The 20,379-nt window shown below is 56.8% G+C and overlaps 2 protein-coding genes across 8 annotated transcripts in view; one reads left to right on the forward strand and one right to left on the reverse strand.

The window, feature by feature from the left end:
- Positions 1 to 20,379, reverse strand: part of LOC125639333 (prospero homeobox protein 1) — a 56,211-nt gene that overhangs the window by 29,420 nt on the left and 6,412 nt on the right. For 3 of the 7 annotated variants that reach the window (XM_048856131.2, XM_075130427.1, XM_048856130.2), the window contains exon 6: positions 13,701 to 13,801. The gene's annotated coding sequence lies outside the window, so the exon portion shown is untranslated. Of the gene's footprint in view, positions 1 to 13,046; positions 13,133 to 13,700; positions 13,802 to 15,795; positions 15,930 to 20,379 lie in introns of those variants that run through there. The other 4 variants (XM_048856132.2, XM_048856128.2, XM_075130428.1 and 1 more) reach the window with 3 other exon arrangements.
- On the forward strand, positions 6,741 to 19,571 carry NAALADL1 (N-acetylated alpha-linked acidic dipeptidase like 1). The gene is made up of 19 exons (XM_048856114.2): positions 6,741 to 6,949; positions 7,389 to 7,584; positions 8,031 to 8,132; positions 9,077 to 9,199; positions 9,837 to 10,026; positions 10,701 to 10,794; positions 13,312 to 13,416; positions 14,183 to 14,268; positions 14,673 to 14,792; positions 14,984 to 15,069; positions 15,350 to 15,413; positions 15,848 to 15,915; positions 16,005 to 16,096; positions 16,576 to 16,666; positions 17,087 to 17,168; positions 17,269 to 17,445; positions 18,355 to 18,445; positions 18,893 to 18,985; positions 19,403 to 19,571. Exons 1-19 carry the CDS (start codon positions 6,741 to 6,743, stop codon positions 19,569 to 19,571), a joined length of 2,238 nt encoding a protein of 745 aa, XP_048712071.2.

Consider the following 20,379-nt stretch of genomic DNA (forward strand, 5'->3'; position numbering starts at 1 on the left):
ACCAGCGCCACTCCCAGCAAGGGAGATTTACATTAGAGGTTAGGACAAACATTCTAACCCTGAGAACAGTTAACATGGGAACAGGTTACCTAGGGAGATGGACGAATCGCCATGATTGGAGAGTTTTGAGAACGGGTTGGACAAACATCTGTCAGGGATGCTCTGGGTTTACTTGGCCCTGCCTCAGTGCAGGGCACTGGACTAGATCTCTCTCGAGGTCCCTTCCAGCCCTACACTTCTGATTCTATGCCCAGTTCTTACATATCCCCGTCCCTGTCCCTGTCCTGGAAAGACTGAAGGCAGCTTGAAGCCTCCTTTATACCCATACCTTAGTGTCAGGACAATTTCAGTGTTGCTCAACGTCTGACTTACAGCTAGAGCACAGTGTGAACAGCGGCAGAGAACGGCCAGAGCACAACACGTTCCAGCCGCCTCCCTGATCCGCCTCCCACGGCCCCGGGGGGTGGGGCAGAGAACAGCCAGAGCGCAGCACACTCCAACTGCATCCCTGATATCTCTCCCATGGCCCCGGGGGACAGAGAACAGGCATAGCGCAGTACACTCTGACCACATCCCTGATCCACCTCCCACGGCCTGCAGGGGGCAGAGAACAGTCAAGAGCACAGAGCACTCAGACTACAACCCCTCTGCTGGAAACAGGACCAGTGCAGGGCCCTTATGCCAGCTCCTCCCCAGCTACGGGGGGGGTGGGGGTGGAGGGGTGTGGGGAGGGGGATCCCAGGGGGCAGTCTCCACCCCACAGTGTACAAAGAGGCCTAAATGCCCCAGAGATTCTGGCCCCCAGAGGTGTGAAGGGGACTGCACTTGAATACGTGGGGATGGGGTGTGCTCTAAGAGCCCCCAGCAGCCTCGGAGTGGCTCTGCAGGGGGAGCGCCGATGGAGGGCTGTAGGCAGCTAGGCCCCTGGTCTATGGGCAGAGGGGGGCATGCAGCTCAAAGATCCAACAGGGGAGCCAGGCCAGCAGCTCTGGCCCAAATGGATTCTGGCCCTAGCTCCAGTCACTCCAACCGGGTCCAGGGCTCTGGCATGACAAGACCTCTCGGGCTCAGATTCCCCACTGCCAGTGCTCTCTGTGACCCCAGGTTGCCCAGAGACCATGGCGTGGAGCAGGCGGAAGGAGCAGGTGCAGGGGCCAAGTCTGGCCCTGCTGGGCAACAGGATCTGCAGCAGACCTGGGAAGAGCTGGAGTTGCTGAAGGAGAAGTTCAGCAGGTGAGGGATCCAGAAGCCTGGCCTTTGGGGGCGGGTTGGGGCCTCCTCACAGCCACGCCCCCAGGAGGTGGAGTCTATTACAGCCCTACCCCCTTGTGGGTTGAGTCTGCTGTCATAGCCACACCCACCAGGAAGCAGAGTCTAGTATAGGCCTTCTCCCCTTGGGGGCGGAGCCTGCTCTCCGGTTCACTCGCTTGGCAGTTGAGTCTGTTATAGCCCCAGCCCTCTTGGAGGCATCTAAGTCTATTCTCACAACCCTACTTCCTTGGAGACAGGGCACTCCCCCACATGCACAACTAACCTGTGGGACTCCCCGCTGCAAGTACAAAGAGACAAAGAGCTCTGATTGGTGGAGCTGGCTTTCCAGTAGCACCTCCTGCCATTGCACAGCTCTGAGGCCCTCCCTCTCTTCTCCCTGAAGTTCAAGTTTCTTGTCCCCCTAGGCCCTTCTGGGCACAGTCCCACTCATGTGGCATGGCTCCCCTTGGCCTCCGCTGCACTGCCAGCAACACAGAAGCCTGTAAGAGACCAGCCCCCATTAACAATAATTATGTCTATATTGAGAGACGGTAGAGATTGGGAATGTATCCCACTGCCTCCACCAATCACGCACTGAGTCACATGGGTTCTTAGTCTGTGTGCTCCTCTGTCGGGCACTCAGCAAAATCGGGTCCCGAGATTGATCTCGCAAGCTAAGCAGAATTATGTCTCATTAGTACTTGGATGGGAAACCTCCAAAGAAAATCCACAGTCCTGCAGAGGGTGGAGTGTGGACTCAGTAGGGGGTGCTTTCCCCTCACAATCAGCACTGACCCAAAAACCCCAGCACAGTGCCACCCAAAGCAGGCTGCATCTCAGTGCTGGGCAAGAGTTCATTATATAAACAGCTCCCATGCCCTCCCCCCCAGAGGCGGCTGCATCTTAGCACTGGACGAGGGATTCCTGTATGAACAGCCCTCACGCCCCATCTCAGCACCAGGTGAAAGATCCCTGCATCTGTAGGGAGGTTTTCAAGACAGTCTCAATCTCTTGTCTGTTTCCCCCCAGGCTGCAGGAGGACTATTCCAACACCCAACGCACCAACCAGCTGCTGGAGGAGAAACTTCACCTCATTGTAAGGGCAGCTTCATTGCTGGCGGGAAGTAGCCCCAGATTTGGGCTTACAAACCCCCCCCATTGAAAGGGAGCAACCCCATGGTCAGATCCATGTACCCTGGACACTCAGCTGCCCAGACAGGGAACAACCCACTACCTCATTCAATGCAGGCTCTTATACTGGGCCCATCACCACGGTATCCGAGCCTCTAATCCATACATTAAGTGCAATGTGTAGCTACACTCCCGAGGGACTTGGGGTCCAATTTTTCCACCCCACAATCTCTCCCATAGTTCTGATGAGACATGAGGCCAAGTCTCTCTCCCCTTCTCCACCCCCCATTGCGGTATACAGCTGCCCTGACAATTTGCACAGAGGTTTGGATATTAACCCAGGTATCCCAGCCAAATCCAAAACCATTTCATGGCCTTAAAAATTGCTCCCTGCCTGGCAGTTTCAATCAGACACGGGATCATCCTACATGTCCTATCTTCAAATGCTGTCCAACATTGTTGTGCAGATGTTAAACCACCCCCATGCCCGACCCCAGAGGTGGCTGCATCTCAACACTGGGGGCCCAGGCATCCCAACTTCCAGCCTCCCTCAAGCACTAGGCCATTCTTCCCCTGACCCTCTCGTCTTGCTGTCCTAAGCATAGGCGCCGACTTCTACTCATGCTGGTGGGTGCTCAACCTCCCTCTGCCCCCGGCCCCTCCTGCCTCTGCCCTGCCCCCATTCCAACCCCTTCCCCAAAGTCCCTCCCCCAACTCTGCCCCTATTCCGACTCATTCCCCAAATCCCCGCCCCAGCCCTGCCTCCTCCCCTGAGCACGCCATGTTCCCACTCCTCCCCCCTCCCTCCCGGAGCTTGCTACCCCACCAAACAGCTGTCTGGTGGCGGCAAGCACTGGGAGGTAGGCGGAGGAGTGGGGACGAGGCGGAAAAGGAGGTGAGGTCAGGCGGGGAGCTTGGCTCCCGGTGGGTGCAGAGCACCCACTAATTAGCTCCAGCCCCGGAGCACCCACGGAGTTGGCGCCTGTGGTCCTGAGCCCTTTGCTGTCCCCCTCTCCCCGCAGGCTCAGAGTATGGCAGCTGAGAGACAAACCCTGAATCAGCGCATTACTGAGCTGCTCGAGAGGCTTATTAGTGCCCAGAACACCATCTGCACGCTGGAGAGACTCAATGTGAGCTCAGGGGTGGTGGGCGGCCTGGAGAGCACAGACTGGGGGAGCACGGGGAGTGTTCCTGGTGGAGGGGGTGAAATGTGCGCTATGGGGAGGGGGCAGGCAGAGGTGGTGCTGGGAAGGAGTGGGAAATGCTTCCAGCTGTGAAGTCAAAAACCCAGTACCAAGGAAATGTCGCTAGATTCCGGAGCCAGTGGCAGCCATGTATTTTTAAAGCCCAAGAGGTGAGGAATTAGTGCCGTGTATCTCTGGAAAGCTGGGACTCAGCTTTCTAATGGCACAGAGAGACCAGGTCTAACCCCCACGATGTCAGAGATACGGAAACTCAGTCTGCCACCAGCCCTAGCACTTTGCGACCCTTTCAAACTTCTGTGGCCTCAGGGAAACAAGCTCAAAGGTAATCAGAATGATGTGGCTGGGGGAGCCAATAGCTTGACAATCCTCAGGGTTACACAAAATCCCAGCTTTCCATCAGGGCAAGTCTTGCGTTATTAGCTTGAAGACTTGAGGAGATACTGCACCTTAAACAGCGACGGCTGCAAGCTTTAGCAGTTTTTGAGGCTGCTAAACTCACACCAGAATTCCAGAGGGTAATCAGACTGACGGGATTGAAAAATCCAAGGGCTCAGCAACCGTAGAGCTCGAAATAAATGGCTGACACCACTGAAAAGCTGAGGGTACAAAGCATTCAGATACAGCACTCGCAGTTAAGGAGATATCGGGCTTTAAACCACCACTGGCCCCTCTGTCTCATTGCACTGGGCACGGCCGCGCTAGGCTGGTGTGACATCCCCTCCCCTATCCCCGCAGATCTCGGCGCTGCTGTCAGAATCAGCGGGGAAGCACCGTCACATGGAGAAGGCCAATTCCGCCGACAGCCTCTACTCCCTGCACATCTCTGATGTGGCGCCCCCTCCCGCCTTCATGGACAGTGCCTCCGACGCCCACACCACCACCACCACCACCCCCAGCCAGTCTGACTCGGCCACAGAGGCCAACAAGCCGGGCTGCAGCTCCGAGTCGGACACAGCCACGCCCAACGGAGACAGGACTCTGGCGCCCAACTACTACAGCCTCCCACCCCTGGGGCAGCTGGAAAGCCACGGGAGAACCACGGCCTTCATGCCGTGGAAGCAGCAGCGGCCTGGGGAGCTGCTGGAGCACGTCAACTCAACAGAGAGTGAGTGCAGTGCGGAGGAAGGGGCCCAGATCCACACTCTCCCCATGCCGCACTTCCTCTACCTGAGGCAGGAGGCGCTGGTGGCTCCCTCCGGGCCCACCCTCCCGCCCACTGATGCCCTGCGCCCTCCATCCCCGCAGGGCCTGCTGCTCGGTGGGCAGCTGGAACTAGTGCCAGTGCCGGAGCTCAGCAGCACCGACAGCTCTGATGGGGATGAGGCCTGGAGCCAGGGCCTTGGGGAGAAGGAGCCAGGGGTGTCTCTGGATTACCAGTCAGCTCAGAGGATCCTAGACAGCCTGCTGAGGCAGCACCAACACCTGGAGAAGGAGCCGGCGAAGGCGAGTGGAGGGGGCTATCAGGACAGGAGCGAGATGGGCCAAGCCAAGGAGCACCAGCGCCAGATCCACTACTACTGGGACTTCCAGAGCCCGGGCAAAGAGCAGCCCCAGCTGCACCAGCCCCAGCTGCACCAGCCCCAGCACAGAGGGGGGTCCCTGCCCCGGGCCAAGGGCGAGAAGGTGTTGCAAAGGGAGCAGGAGTGTGGGGATGTGGTGATGGACTCCACACTGCTGTAAGGGGGCCCATAGGCAGATGAGACCCCCACCCCACAGCCACTTCATTGTCTACCCCCTGCTGCTCTCTACCACTTCACTGTCTACCCCTCACCACAGCAAGGAGCCCAGGGGATCAGGAGCACCCCACTGAGCATAGGGAACTGTAGTCTGGGTTTGCTACAGACTGCCTGGGAGACAGACAGAACGGGGGGGCGGGGGGACACGTTGACCCAGAGAGATCTGTGGGGAGAGGACAGACAGACAGCCCAGAGAAATGAGAAGAAACAGATAGAGAAAGAGACCCAGAGGGATGGGGTAGGAGATGGACAGACAGAGCCAGAGATGGTGGGGGAATGGGATGGGGACTGACAGGCAGACCCAGATAGAAAGGGAGGGGGACACAGATAAAGGAAAGTAGGAGGGAATCCCACAAATCCATGTGGGGCCAGCAGCATCAATCCTGGGCTGACCCCTATGGCTGCACCCCACCTTGCTGCTCTCCCCTCCAGCCCCACCTGCATAAACTTGCATTTACCTTGTTGACTGTGATCTGATCCACCCCCACCTCCCCATCCCACTGTATACAGGCTCCTGGACCGAGCCACTAGCATGACCCGACCCCTTTTAATTAAAATTACAGGCACCAACGTTAAAGGAATAAACTCCGAAGGCCAACGGGTGTTTGATTTTAGCCCACGGAGCTGGGCCGGCACACGGGGAAGAGTCACCCGGCGCCGAGATGAAGCTGTCTCCAGGGTGGGACACGGGGATGCTTATAGAGAGATTCCCTCAACTAGTGTTGAGATGCAGGTTCTGTCCCCAGCTCTGGGAGGGGCATGGAGTCAAGTGGGTTAGGGTGGGAGGCTGGGAGCCAGGATGCCTGGGTTCCATTTGCCCGTCTGAAAGAGGAGATCTATCTATCTGCCAGTCTCCCTGCTCTAACTATCAAATGTCTCCCTTCCCAGAGCCAGGGATCGAACTCAGGAGTCCAGCCCCAACTCCCTGCTCTAGACAAAATACTCCACTTCTTCCCCAGGACCACATGTATGACCCAGAGTCCTGACTCCCAGCACACACCCCCAACTTGAACCCACAAGACTGCACGCCCTTCTCAGAGCTGAGTATAGAACCCAGGAGTCCTGTCTCCCCTTGGGAAGCTCTCAACCCACCAATGCCCTTTCCAATGGGGGTGGGGAATGGAACCAACTGCCTTTCCATCTGTTTCCTGATTCCCATTTATGGAACACCAGCTTTATGGGCCAGTCCCTGGTGTCCAAAGTGCATCCCTCAGTGCCATGAATTAGGAGTATTGTGTGGGGAGGGAGATAAGGCTGCCAGGCTGGATCTGGGAGCTAATGAGTAACCCCATGAGCCCTGGTGACAGTATCAGAGGCATGGGTTGATCCAGAGGGTGTGGGGACCCATCTGCTATAAAGGGCCCACCACACACACCTCACCCCCAGGAAGAGGCTGGAGCCCATGGCAGGCTGTGGGATGAGCTGGCTGAAGATCCTAGGGGTCGTGATCGTGGGGGCCCTGCTGCTGACGGTCGGAATTCTGTTGGGCCACTTCGCCATCCCCAAAGCGGGGAATGGCCAGGGGATGCCTAACTGGGTGCAGACCGTGGGCCGGGATCTGAATGAATCCCTGCTGCAGAGCTTCATGGATCAGGTGGAAAGCGGGAAGATCCGGGAGAATCTGAAGTAAGGAGGGGAGGAGCGATGAAAAAGCCCCATTGAATTCACCCATATTCAGGAGATCCAGGACTCCTGGGCTGCAAGGCAGGATCATCCCTTACAGCCTATTCCCACCCAGGGGGATGGGATCATCCCCTATAATCTATCCCCTGCCCCACCCCATCCCCTGGGGGATAGGACAGGATTGTCCCATACAGTCTAGTCCCTCCTTGGGCCAGCCAGCCTCCTCTCAACCTGTGGCCAGATTGGAACCAGTGCCCCATCGAGGGAGAGGCCCTGTATCCCTAGCTTGTAGCCCCAGTTCTGGGAGAGGAGGGGTGTTTAGTGGTTACAGTGGGGGTGGAGGGAGGAGCTGGGAGTCAGGACTCCTGGGTTCTATCCCCCACCAGAACCTGCAGTCCTGAGGGAGCTGTGATCTCAGGCACTCCCCTGTACCCTTCACCAGGACCCTGGCCTCCCAGCCCCACATGGCTACAACTAAGGGGGATGAGGAGCTTGTGAAGCTGCTGCTGAGCCGCTGGCAGGACCCGCAGATTGGTCTGGACAGCACCAGCGAGGACGTGTATGGCGCATTCCTGTCCTTCCCTGACCCACAGAGACCCAACAGCGTGGCCGTGGGTGTGTGGGCAAGTGAGGGCTGGGTGTGTGTGTGCAGGGCACAGGGTTGTAGTGGTGGGATCAGGGTACTGGAGGGAGGGCTGGAGTGGTGGAAGGAGGGCAGGAGAAACTGGGAGACAGGGCAAATGGGTGCAGGGGTGAGGGGGACACTGGGGCAGCTGGGCACAGGGGCTTGTGGGGTGCTAGACAGGCCCTGAGGCAGCTGGGGCTAGAGAAGGGACAGGCAGCAGGGACTGGGGCAGGTCTAAGAGGGAGAATGGGGCAGGGGACAGGCCAGGAGGCCGGGGTGGGGGGGAATTAAAGCAGCGGAGGACAGGGAGCTGGAGTGACAGGACTGGGGACAGACAAGGGCAGAGAGGGGCAGGGAGAGATGAGGCAGATGGGGGCAAAGGTCAGAACGGGATGTCCCACAGCAGGCACCCCACACTGACGAGATCTGCCTCCACCCCCAGTGGAGAACAGCAACCAGATCTTCTCAACCCGGCGCAGCGAGAAGGAAGTGACAGCGGACCAGGCCCATGCAGATGTGGTTCAGCCCTATGCTGCCTACGCCCCCCCTGGGAACCCCAGGGTATGGAGCAGGGCTGGGTATAACCCCTCGAGACCTCCTCGTGGCCTCAGCTCAGACCCTCCCACTGCACCCAGGGGCTGTCAGCGAGTTATCTTATCTCCTCTCCCAATCAGGACCATGTCCCTTCTTTTATGAGCCCATCAAGGCTGCTAGGAGATCTCTGTCCCTAGGGTGACATGCCAACCACTACGTATCTATGGAGACAGTCAATTCCCTGCCCTGCCCTGCCCAGGTCCTCATATAGCCACAAACAGCTGTCACCGAGCCAACAGCCACTTATCCCCAGCCAGCCACACAGGTTGTCATGCCACATCTCTCCAGATATAAACAGCCACCCAGACAGGTCGCCTTGCCAACAGCCACGTGTCCATGGAGATAGTCACCCCAAATGTCACCACAAGACAGCCACGTATCCCCAGAGACAAACAGCGAGCACTACATGGGTTGTCACTCCAACAGGTGGGGTATCCTGAATGACTGCCCTCAGGCTGTGGTAGCAACAGCCGTGTATTCCAAGCTGCCCCCCACATCCCCATGCTGATGACCACGGAGCCAGGCAGACATATTGCCCTGCCGACAGCCACACAATCCCAGAGATAAACAGCGAGCGCCACATATCATCCTGCCAACAGCCACGTACCCCCAGAGATAAACAGCCACCCCCACATGTCATCATGCCAACAGCCACATATCCTGAGGGATAAACACCCCTAACACATTGCTGTGCCAACAGCCACGTATTCCTGGAGACAAACAGCCTCCCCTCAGCCCCCATCACCAAAGTGACAGGCATGTACCCATGGAAACAAATGGCTGCTCTCACATCAAAGACCCAAGTGGACCCTGACCCCATGACAACTTTATCTTGCCCCCCCGTCTCCCCCAGCCCCTCTGATCCTCTCTCCCGCAGCGCCCTGGGGCTGACTCCTCTCTTCTCCCCTCAGGGGAGGCTGGTCTATGCCAACCAGGGCAAGCGCAGTGATTACCAGGAGCTGGTCAACCTGGGCATCAACCTGAATGGCACCATCGCCATCACCCGCTATGGGGGGGCTGACCGTGCTGCCAAGGTGAGGGGAACTCAGGGCTTACTGGCCACGGACACCAGGCTGCCCCCTCATGTGGCACTGAAGAGAGGGCCTTTGGGCTCCCTTCCCCCTCATCCAGTTGCTCCCTCTCTGCCCCCCCATCCTAATCCCCCCCATCCTTTGTCCCCCAGTTTTCCATCCCATCACCTCTCTCCCTGCTCTCCATCCCATCATCCCCTCCCCATTCCTCCAATCCCTTTCCCCCCAATATCTGACCCAAGGCCCCTTCCCCCCAAGTCCAATCACCCCTGTTCCCACTCCCCCAGTTCCATCAGCTCCAGCACTTTCTGCCCAAGGCCTGTCCCCCCAAAGCCTGATCAGCCCCAGACGGGGCACTGCACAGATCCAGGGGTGGGGGATACCAAAAGAGTGGCCCACCTCAAGATGGGGGGCTGGATGGAAGAGTCACGGAATGCCATTGCTGCCCCTCAAGGGGGTGGAGGCAGGGGAAGTCCAACTAGAAGAGGGGGAACTGAGGCAGGAATAAGAGAACAGCTCACCACACATACTCCAGTCTGGGCCACAGTGTGTGGGGGGGACATTCCAGCTGCCATTCCCGTTCCCCCTGGCAATGGTGGTGATGGTGGAGTGGATAATCTGACTGACCCTAACCCTCTAGGCAGTGAACGGGGCAGAGTTTGGTGTAGCTGGCGTGGTGGTGTATACAGACCCTGCAGACATCAATGATGGGCGGGCATCCGAGGAGGAGACCTACCCCAACTCCTGGTACTTGCCCCCCTCCGGTGTGGAGCGGGGCTCTTACAATGGGTACTTCGGGGACCTGCTTACGCCCTACTATCCTGCCAAAGGTAACATGTCAGGGCAGGGCGGGACTGGCTTTGACCCACAATGCTTCTTGCTGTTCCCTCCCATGAAGAGGAGGGGAGTCTGTCACAACCCCCTGCGGATGAGGCCAAGAGCCTCCTTGAATTCATCCCCCCACCCCTGCTCTTGTTCATTCAGATGGCACTCCATCCTCTGCCCCCAGCTATATCCTGTAGCAGGACGTTCTTCAGATTAACCAAACCCATGGGGGAATTGCTGCCCTGGAGTGCCCCCTATTCCCTGCACTATAGGAGCCCATCTGGCCTCCTCCACCCAATTCACCTCTCCTTCCGCCACCATCTCCACAGAACCCAAAAGTTTTGTCTCCTAGTTCTACGGCTCTAATCACAAGACACCACGCCCCTTCCAGAGCCAGGAATAGAACCCAGAAGTCCTGACTCCCAGCCCCCGCTGCTCTAACCACTAGACTCCATTCCTCTCCCAGAGCTGGGATAGAACCCAGGAGTCCTGACTCCCCAGGCCCTCTGGTCCTCCTTGTGACATACCTCCATCTGGGGTATGTCCCCTGCACCCCATCAGATCCAAGTCTGGACTGCCCACCATCTTTGCAGCAAATGACCCCCCACCATCCCAAACAGGGTACTGGGGGAAGGGGGATAATAAGCTTCCTTCTGATTCACCTGCCTTTCTCTTGTAGAATTCACCTACAGAATCAAGGAGTCAGAGATCCAGGGGATCCCGCCAATCCCAACTCAGCCAATTGGCTTTGAAGATGCCCAGACACTAATCTGGTGGGTGACCAATTCAGTGGAGTTGGGGCAAAGAAGCTGTGAAATCTGGCTGAATACACCCCTTAATGCATTTCAGTGCCCACTACCCATTAGACTCACAATCATCTCCCCTGGTCCTGGCGTTGTCCTGTAGCAGGACATAGCAGGTGAGAATGGCTGCTGGCTGGTGCATGGATTGGTACTCAGGACACTTGGGTTCTGTTCCCGGCTCAGCCACCAGCCTTCTGAGTGACCTTGGACAAGGCACTTCCCCCTCTTTGTGCTTCAGTTTCCCCATCTCTAGAATGGAGATAATGGCATTGACTGAAAAGCACTAGATAAGAGCTAGGGAATATTACTGATCATGGAATATCCAGTCCTTGCCTACAGACAGCCCCGCAACCTGAAGCAAATACTCACCAACAACCACATACCACACAACAGAACCACTAACCCAGGAACTTATCCTTGCAACAAAGCCCGTTGCCAATTGTGCCCACATATCTATTCAGGGGACACCATCACAGGGCCTAATAACATCAGCCACACTATCAGAGGCTCGTTCACCTGCACATCCACCAATGTGATATATGCCATCATGTGCCAGCAATGCCCCTCTGCCATGTACATTGGTCAAACTGGACAGTCTCTACGTAAAAGAATAAATGGACACAAATCAGATGTCAAGAATTATAACATTCATAAACCAGTCGGAGAACACTTCAATCTCTCTGGTCACGCAATCACAGACATGAAGGTCGCTATCTTAAAACAAAAAAACTTCAAATCCAGACTCCAGCGAGAAAACTGCTGAATTGGAATTCATTTGCAAATTGGATACTATTAATTTAGGCTTAAATAGAGACTGGGAGTGGCTAAGTCATTATGCAAGGTAGCCTGTTTCCTCTTGTTTTTTCCTACCCCCCCCCCCCCAGATGTTCTGGTTTAACTTGGATTTAAACTTGGAGAGTGGTCAGTTTAGATGAGCTATTACCAGCAGGAGAGTGAGTTTGTGTGTGTATGGGGGTGGGGGGGATGTGAGAAAACCTGGATTTATGCAGGAAATAGCCCGACTTGATTATGTAAAGAGTTGTCACTTTGGATGGGCTAGCACCAGCAGGAGAGTGAATTTGTGTGGGGGGGTGGAGGGTGAGAAAACCTGGATTTGTGCTGGAAATGGCCCACCTGATGATCACTTTAGATAAGCTATTACCAGCAGGACAGTGGGGTGGGAGGAGGTATTGTTTCATATTCTCTGTGTGTATATAAAGTCTGCTGCAGTTTCCACGGTATACATCTGATGAAGTGAGCTGTAGCCCACGAAAGCTCATGCTCAAATAAATTGGTTAGTCTCTAAGGTGCTACAAGTACTCCTTTTCTTTTAGTTTGAAAGGGGAATACACATGTGCACCATCAGCTTTAGCCACTAGGTGGTGACAACTCAGGCCCCAAGTCCGTTTGTTAAAAACACAGTCATTAAGTGCAGGGAAAGAGTGCAACAAAATTAAATGCAGCCAGACCACTGCCCCTCTGCTTCTGATTCTGGCATTGATGCACCACTGAGGTCAGGAAATTCACCTGAACTGAATTACTTTGATCGTCAGCAATTTGGGGCAAGCACCCCAACCCAGAGGCGGCTGCATCTCAGCCCCAGGCAAGAGGTCCCTGTATGGCCCCCGCGCCGTAACCCAGATGTGGCGGCATCTCAGTAGTGGAGAGGAATCCCTGTATACATGGTGCTTCTGGGCACTACCACAATAAGATAATAAATAACCCCCAAGGCAATGGGAAATGCCTCATTCTCTCACAGTCCTGACTACACCATTGTACACCTGCTGTATTGTACATGCCATGGCCCCTCCATAGAGGGCCATGTAGATTTTATGAGAAGTGGATTGAACAGCCTAATAGCACAGGTTTATGGTGTAATGTATATATAAAGGGGGTGAGGTTCAATGGGTAGAGCAGGAGGAGCTGGAAGTCAGCACTCCGGGTTCTCTTTCCAGCTCTGGGAGGGGAGTGGGGTCTAGTGGTCAGAACAGCAGACCTGAGAGCCAGGGTTAGACTGTGGTGGAGGGCAGGCTGGGAGTAAGGACTCCTGGGTCTGTCCCCAGATCTGGGAGGGGCATAGGGCCCAGTGGGTTGGAGGAGAGGGGGCTGGGAGTCAGGTTTCCTGGGTTCTTTTCCCAGGTCTGATTCCCTGCATGCCCTTGAATGACCCACTTCTCCACCTTGTGCCTCGATTTCTCCATCTATAAAATAAAGACACCCACCGTGCACCTCCTGGGTAGTGTGGGGGTCCCCAGTGTTTGAACTGTTCGGGGGTGTAAAGCACTTGGAGTGTCCTAGGGAAAAGATGCTGCAGAGTAAACAAAGGAAGGTTATTATCAGGAGTGGGAATGCAGCCTTCGTGGCCAGGGCAGAGCTGCTGAGGAGACTGACAGAGGAGGCTTGGTGGTTTTGCGGGGGCAGCAAAAGTGGTTTGTGGGGAGCAGAGACTCTAATAACCCCATATATCTCTGGCTCTATGTCTTCTAGTAACCTGTCTGGCCCTGTGGCTCCTGCGTCCTGGCAGGGCTCTCTGGGCTGCTCCTATCCTGTGGGACCAGGATTCCGCACAGGGGGGCTGTTTCCCAACACCAGGTATGGATGTATACATGTGGTCCAGGATTGCATCCCACCCCGCCCCAGCTCCCACCAAAAGTCACCTGGGAATTTCGACTTCCCCCTCCTTCTCCAATGCTCACTGTGTTAACCCAGGCCCTCAGACCCTGCATTCCCTAGTGGTGTGTTCCCAGCAGACACAGAGTAGTTCGATCAAACCATACAGTCTTCTTGCTGGGAGGCAACACTACTTTTGGTCTCAGGAGTCAGAACAAGAATCCAAACACAGAGAGAGACAAAGCCCAGAGGCTCAGCTCACTCACCTTACTCCAGGCTGGCTTTCTGCAGACTGACTGCTGCAAGGCCCAGATCCACGCTTCACTGCCTCTGAGCCCCCTGCCTGCAAGCAGGACCAGAAAAATCCCTGTGAATTTAAAGTGATCACAATCTGAACAGGTTTCAAGACACCACATCAAGACCCTAGCTGACCCCAAATCCCCTCTTCTCCACTCCCCTGGCACTGACCCCAATTTCCTCCTGCACCAGCTCCCATCTCCAGACCCACCCAACTGCACCAACTCCCCCCGGACCCCACTGCATTGTTACCACTTTCCCCTCCCTGACCCCCATTGCAATGACCCAGACCCCGCAACCTCCCCTAGACTCCTCCCATGCTGGCCCCAATTCCCCCATCCCCTGTTCCCCGCTCCAGCCCCCATCATGTCAATCTCCCACTGCATTGACCCTGACACACACACCCCAACCCCCACTAGGCTAACCCCAGCTCCTCCCGCTCTCCCCACAGTGATGTCCAGGTCAACGTCTACAACCAGCGAGTCATCAAGAATTCCTCCAACGTGATGGGGTTCATCCGGGGCAGTGAGGAACCTGGTGAGTGTGCCCCCCCTGAACAACCACCAAGCACCCCCAAACCTACCACCACTCCCACCACCCCAACCCCCTCTCCCCCACCCCACAAACCTGGAGTGTCCCCCACCCTGCCCCATTCACCGTACTGGGATACACCTGTCTCCATGCCCATTCCCCCAAACCTCTCATTCCCTTCCCCTCTCCATGCCCTGGAGCACTCCTCAGTGGTCTCCTCTTCCCCCCATGCTCAAGAATGCTCCCCAGTGACCCCCACCCCCCTCCAACACTGCTCCTTTATCATCTGGGCTCACAGCTGGCAAGTTCCCCCCACCACACTCCATCCTGAGCAGCCCTCCCCATCCCCGTGCACTCCCCGCAACATCCCGATCAGCAGCAGGGCTCCGTCTCTCTCCTCGCCCCCCCAGACAGGTATGTCTTGTACGGCAACCACCGAGACAGCTGGGTGCACGGAGCCATCGACCCGAGCAGTGGGACGGCTGTCATGCTGGAGATCACCCGCGTGCTGGGCAAGATGCTGAAAGAAGGTATGAGGGCTCGGGGGGGCGCACAGGGGTGCAACTATCCCCAGTGCACAGCTAGGGAAACTGAGGCACAGAGTGGACTTGCCTTCGAGGTCAGCCAGCACATCAGTGGCAGAACCCAGGAGTCCTGACTCCCAGAACTGCCCTGCTCTAACCACGACGTCTGAATCTCCAGGCTGTGTGTTTCTCCACAGGGAAGTGGCGCCCCAGAAGGTCCATTATCTTTGGCAGCTGGGGGGCTGAGGAGTTTGGTCTGATCGGCTCCACCGAGTACACGGAGGTAAAAACCCAAGAGAGAGAGGGGAGGGGGATTAACAGCGGCTCCCCTTTGGAGGGGATAAAATGGGAGGGAGGGTGGATGTGGCTGCTGCCCTCTGTTGCATCCAAGCAGACCTGCACCCAGGTATGTGCTGAATGTACTGTAGCGGATCAGGATGTTACAATGAGCCTGTCACTCCCTGCACCAGACTCATGGGCCCAGCGAGCCCAGAGCAGACCCATGGGCCCACGCAGCTCACCCGATCCCATTGCACTAACTGCTGGGTCTCTCCCTTGCCCAGGAATTCTACAGCAAACTGCGGGACCGGAGCGTGGCCTATATCAACGTGGACATCTCTGTCTTCGGTGAGCGTCCGTCTGTCCTGCCTTCCCTCCTCCGTGCTTGCTGCACCATCCCCTTCTCTGCGTTGTGTAGAAGGGCTGCGACACCGGGCCCAGGCGGGCTGGGGTGTTTTGGGGAGGAAGGGATGAAAGGGAGCGTGCAGCGTGCGAGTGCATGTGCAATCAGACGGGCACAAGTGTGAGAGCCTGCATGCAACTGAATACGTGTCTGAGGAGGCGCAGCTGAATGGTTGTGCGAGAGTACACGTGCCAGAGGGTGTGACTGAACAGCCATGGAAGGGAAAGCATGTGCCACATAAGCAGGTGGCAGAGAGTGCAGGTGATGCCGGTCTGGCTGTGCTGCGGGCCAGTTGGTGCCGCAGAGTCCCAGGGCGTGGCAGGTCTCCCTGTACGATCCGGCACAGCCCCTAACATTGCCTCACCTGTGCTTTCCACAGCCAACGCCACCCTGAGAGCCCAGGGGACACCGCCTGCCCAGAGTGTCATCTTTGCAGCTGCCAAGCAGGTACCAGGGTGGATCTGTGGTGGGAGAGGTGTGTGTGTTCGTCGCCTCTCCTACTGCAGGGGAGTCTGACTCATGTGAACCTATTCCAGGTCCAGACCCCGGCCAGTTCCTCCATGTCCGTCTATGACAACTGGAGAAACCACTTCAACCGCATCAGCCCCAGCTACGGCGTCATCCCCAAGTGAGAGCCCAAGTCAGTGGGAACCACCACCCAGGCCCCCACACTCCAAGGGTGGATGATAGGGAGTGGGAGGGACCGGAAAGGGGCCAAGATCTTCTCCTCCCGACCCCCTTCTGTGGCTCAGATTGAAGAGAAAGCTTAATTGTTGGGGGAGTAGCAGATGGGGGGTGGGGGATACTGGACTGGATGGACCCACTGTTCTGATCCACCGAGGGGGATACTGGGCTAAACATGCCCATTGGTCTGATCTGGGGTGGCAGAGAGGGAGAATATCAGGAGCCTGGGCAACTCTGAACCATGACAACAGCCATAGAACATACCAAAGAATGGGGGCTTGGGGATCTCCCCCCGTAGGCAGGGGCCACATCAGCGGAACAGGAGATGGCAAACTCTGCTCTCCACCCAGGGATGTTTCCCCTTCCCACTGTCTCCCCCCTGCCTGGTCCTGAGTCACTCACCCATCTCCATCCCCCGCACAGCTTAGGGTCCCTGGGTGCCGGGAGCGACTATGCCTCCTTCATCCATTACCTAGGCATCACCTCCATGGACATCGCCTACACCTATGACAGGGTAAGGACACCTGCTGCTCTGGGATGAGCCTGCCTGAGCTGCCCCCTCCTGACAGACATGGCCTCAATCCCAGATCCTTGCCCACGTGGGGCATTCACTGGGCGCTGGAAAAGAGGCAGGGAGAGCGCAGAATTGGGCTATCTCGCTGCTACCCTCTGCTCAGTAGGGGGCGCTCTCCCCTCAGTCAGTGCTGACCCCTGTGCTGTGCCTGGGGGGCACTGTATTGCAGGGAGTACATTGGGGGGGCCCAGTAGAGGGCACTGTCCCTCACAGTGCTGACCCCAGTGTGGGGCTAAGGAGCTGGGCAGGTGAGTCAAGGGGAGGGTTTGCTGGGGGATCTCACCTCACTAGGGGAAAGAGGGGGGCCTTGGGATCTGTGCCCCTTTTGTTTTCAGCTGCTTTGCCCCTTCCCTGCCGTAGAACAAGACATCTGCTCGGATTTACCCTGCCTACCACACGGCCTTCGATACCTTTGACTATGCTGACAGGTTCATCGACCCAGGTAAAGGGGCGTGGCATTCACCCTGGGCAGGCATGGGGGCCTGGGTATTGCGGGGGAGGTTTAGGATGCATCTAATCCCTTTATCCGCATTTGGCCACAGGGTTCACCAGCCACCAGGCCGTGGCCCGGACAGTCGGCAACGTGCTGCTACGGCTGGCCGACAGCCTCGTTCTCCCCCTTAATGTGAGCGACTATGGAGAGAAGCTGGATGAGCTGTACAGTGCGGCCGCCCAGGGGGACTTCCTGGCCAACCTCACTGCCAACAATCTCTCTCTTGGTGCGTGCTGGACTCCTAAGTGTTATCCTCAACAATCTCTCTTTTGGTGCGGGCGGCAGGACTCCTAGGTGTTATCCCCAACAATGTCTCTTTCAGTGTGGGACTCCTAGGTGTAGGCAGGTGGGACTCCTAGGTGCTATCCTCAACAATCTCTCTCTTGGTGTGGGCGGGCAGGACTCCTAGGTGCTCTCCCCAACAATCTCTCTCTTGGTGTGGGCGGGCAGGACTCCTAGGTGCTATCCCCAACAATTTCTCTCTCGGTGTGGGTGGGTGGGACTCCTAAGTGTTATCCCCAACAATCTCTCTCTCAGTGCAGGCCGGACCCCTGGGTGTTATCTCCAAAAACCTCTCTCTCGGTGCAGGTGGGTGGGACTGCTGGGTGTTATCCCCAACAATCTCTTTCTCAGTGTGGGTGGGTACGACTCCTAGGTACCATCCCCAACAATCTCTCTCTTGGTGCGGGCGGGTGGGACTCCTGGGTACTACCCCCAACAATCTCTCTCTCACTGTGCTCCAGGGTGGGGGTTCAGTAGGGGGCGCTCTCCCCTCTGGGTCAGTGCCAGCTCCAATGACCAAGTGCAGTTCTGCTCAGTAGCAGCTGCACTCCCCGCAGTCAGTGCTTTCCTCACCATGGTGCTAGCGGGTGACATGCTGCAAGATGGGGGGGCTCAGCAAGAGGTGCTCTCCCCTCTCAGTCAGTGCTAACTCCTGCACTGCGGGCACTGGCTGCAAGGAGCAGAGCAAGGGGCTGCTCTCCCCTCGCAGTCAGGGCTGACTCCAATACTTCAGGGGCCCATAGCCTGGCTTCCCTGGAGAGCCCAGATTGGTGTGGGGAAGGTGCTGATGGGGACCATAGGGAGAAGGGGCTGCAGACCTGCTCCCTTACACTTAGTCCTGCCCGCCTTGCAGACCCTTTGAAGGCTGCGATTGGTCAGTTCAAATCGGTGGCTGCTGACTTCAACCAGCGAATAACGAAACTGAAGGAGGAGGAGTCTCCCAGGTGAGACGTGTCCCTGACTGCATGTGCAATTGCACTGGTGGGTGTCCATGCCCGCCTGCCTCTGTACAACTGCACGGGTGCACAGCTTGGAGGCACTGTCCTACAGGGAGTGGTCACACGTGTTAGCATGTTCACATATACATGCATGGCCATGCTTGTGCAAACATGTCACCTGTGAGGGTTGGGGAGTCTCCCTTATCTACAAAGGGCACATAATCCTTGGACCCAGGGAAGGAGGGGTCTGTTGTCCTTAGTGGAGACCCCTCTGGGAATGGAGCTTGGAGGGGGGGTCTCTTCCAGTCCTCCAGAAAGGGAAAGGTTGGGACAAGGTCACAGGCCTGGAGAGCAGTAGGCAAGGCTGGATGAGATGATGGAGCCCCCCCACAGGGCATCTGATGTAAGGGGGACCCTAATCCTACTCTGGTCTCTCCTTCCCACCCACCCCAGTCCTCTCCAGATCCGGATGGTGAATGACCAAATAATGCTGCTGGAAAGGGCCTTCCTCAACCCCCAGGCCTTCCCCAACAAATACTATTACAGGTAATGCCATGTGGGGGGCTGGACAGGACACCTGGGTTCCATTCCCAAGGGCCCATCCTCACCAATCCCTGGTGGATCCTGGGTGAAAGGGCATCAGCAAGAGAATGACATCTAGGAGGGGCATGGGGTCTAGTGGTTAGAGAAGACAGGTCTGGAGTGGGGATTAGGGTTTACAGCCTGGGGGCTAGGAGTTGGGACTCCTGGGTTTTATCCCCAACTCTGGAAAGGAGTGGTGTCTAGTGGTTCAAGCATGGGGGGGCTGATATTCAGGACACCTGGAGTCTATTTCCAGTTCTGCTGCTGACTCCCTGCATAACCCTGGGAGAGCCCCTTCACCTCTCCATGCCTCAGTTTCCCCATGTGTATCACAGGGCTAACATGATACTGACCTCTCCCATTCTCTTTCCAACTCCTCAGCCACGTGATCTGGGCATCCAAATCCTCTGACCAGGCCACCTTCCCAGGACTGGCCGACGCCTACACCAGTGCCCTGGAGACAGGGGACTGGGACCAAGTCCAGAAGCACCTCACCATCGTCGTGCAGGCTGTGGAGAGTGCTGCCTCCACCCTGGAAGCCGTGGCCTAAAATCTTGGGGTCCACCCCAGTCCCACCCTGTCACTCAAAACCCAGCAGCTTATACATCTCAACTATCCTACTCAGAAGGCAATCCTGGCACCCCATCAATGCCAAATGCCTCCTCCGTGCCTTGTGCTGAACTGATGGCGTCCCCTAGTGTGGGCATTGGGGGGAAGAGCATGACATCCCCAAATCCCAGTGAAGTGGGGTAACCTGCTCTCCCTGGGACCCCTGACTGATTAGCCTCCACCCCACCTCCCTAACCCAGCCTGGACTATTAAAGAACAGATGACAGCAGCAGGTGCTTCTGTTTGTTCATATGGTTGGTGGGAAGAGTGGAAGGTGAAGCTCATAATGGCGCAGGGAGGCCATTTTGGCCCGCAGGAGCTCTGCTACCACAGTGCAGTGGCCAACTTGGACCCAAAGGCACTGCTGCCACCACAGGTAGGGCAGCCATGGTGGGGCCCCTGGGCCTCGTGCCCACAGTATTGCCCCCCCCATGAGATCAAAACTCACCGCTCTGACCCCAACCATCATGGGACTGGCCCACACACCAAGGGAGTTTTGTTGTTTTAAAAGACTAGATTGTAATTTTCAGTCTGTCTCGATATTGAAAGTCCTCTGGCCCATCCCCAAGTGGGGGTGGGGGGACAAGTGGTGTCACTCACTCTACCAAATTTAACGGGTATGGTGATTTTGGCCCCCTGCTGTCTGAGCTCTCACCCCAACATCTGCCTATCCCTTGCTCCCCAGCCCCTTCCTCAGTTCAGCCCCCCGAGCCTGAACTCTGCTTCTCCTGGGGTTCTTCAGCCCCCTC

This window comes from Caretta caretta, chromosome 7 (genome assembly GCF_965140235.1).
Source record: "Caretta caretta isolate rCarCar2 chromosome 7, rCarCar1.hap1, whole genome shotgun sequence".
NCBI lineage: Eukaryota > Metazoa > Chordata > Testudines > Cheloniidae > Caretta > Caretta caretta.

Bases quoted from the DNA above. Each gene is read 5' to 3' on its own strand.
- NAALADL1 (XM_048856114.2), top strand. From the start codon at position 6,741: ATGAGCTGGCTGAAGATCCTAGGGGTCGTGATCGTGGGGGCCCTGCTG. The intron at 8,133-9,076 runs GTATGGAGCAGG...TTCTCCCCTCAG, and splicing joins CCCCCCCTGGGAACCCCAGG to GGGAGGCTGGTCTATGCCAA. The intron at 18,986-19,402 runs GTAATGCCATGT...CCAACTCCTCAG, and splicing joins CCCAACAAATACTATTACAG to CCACGTGATCTGGGCATCCA.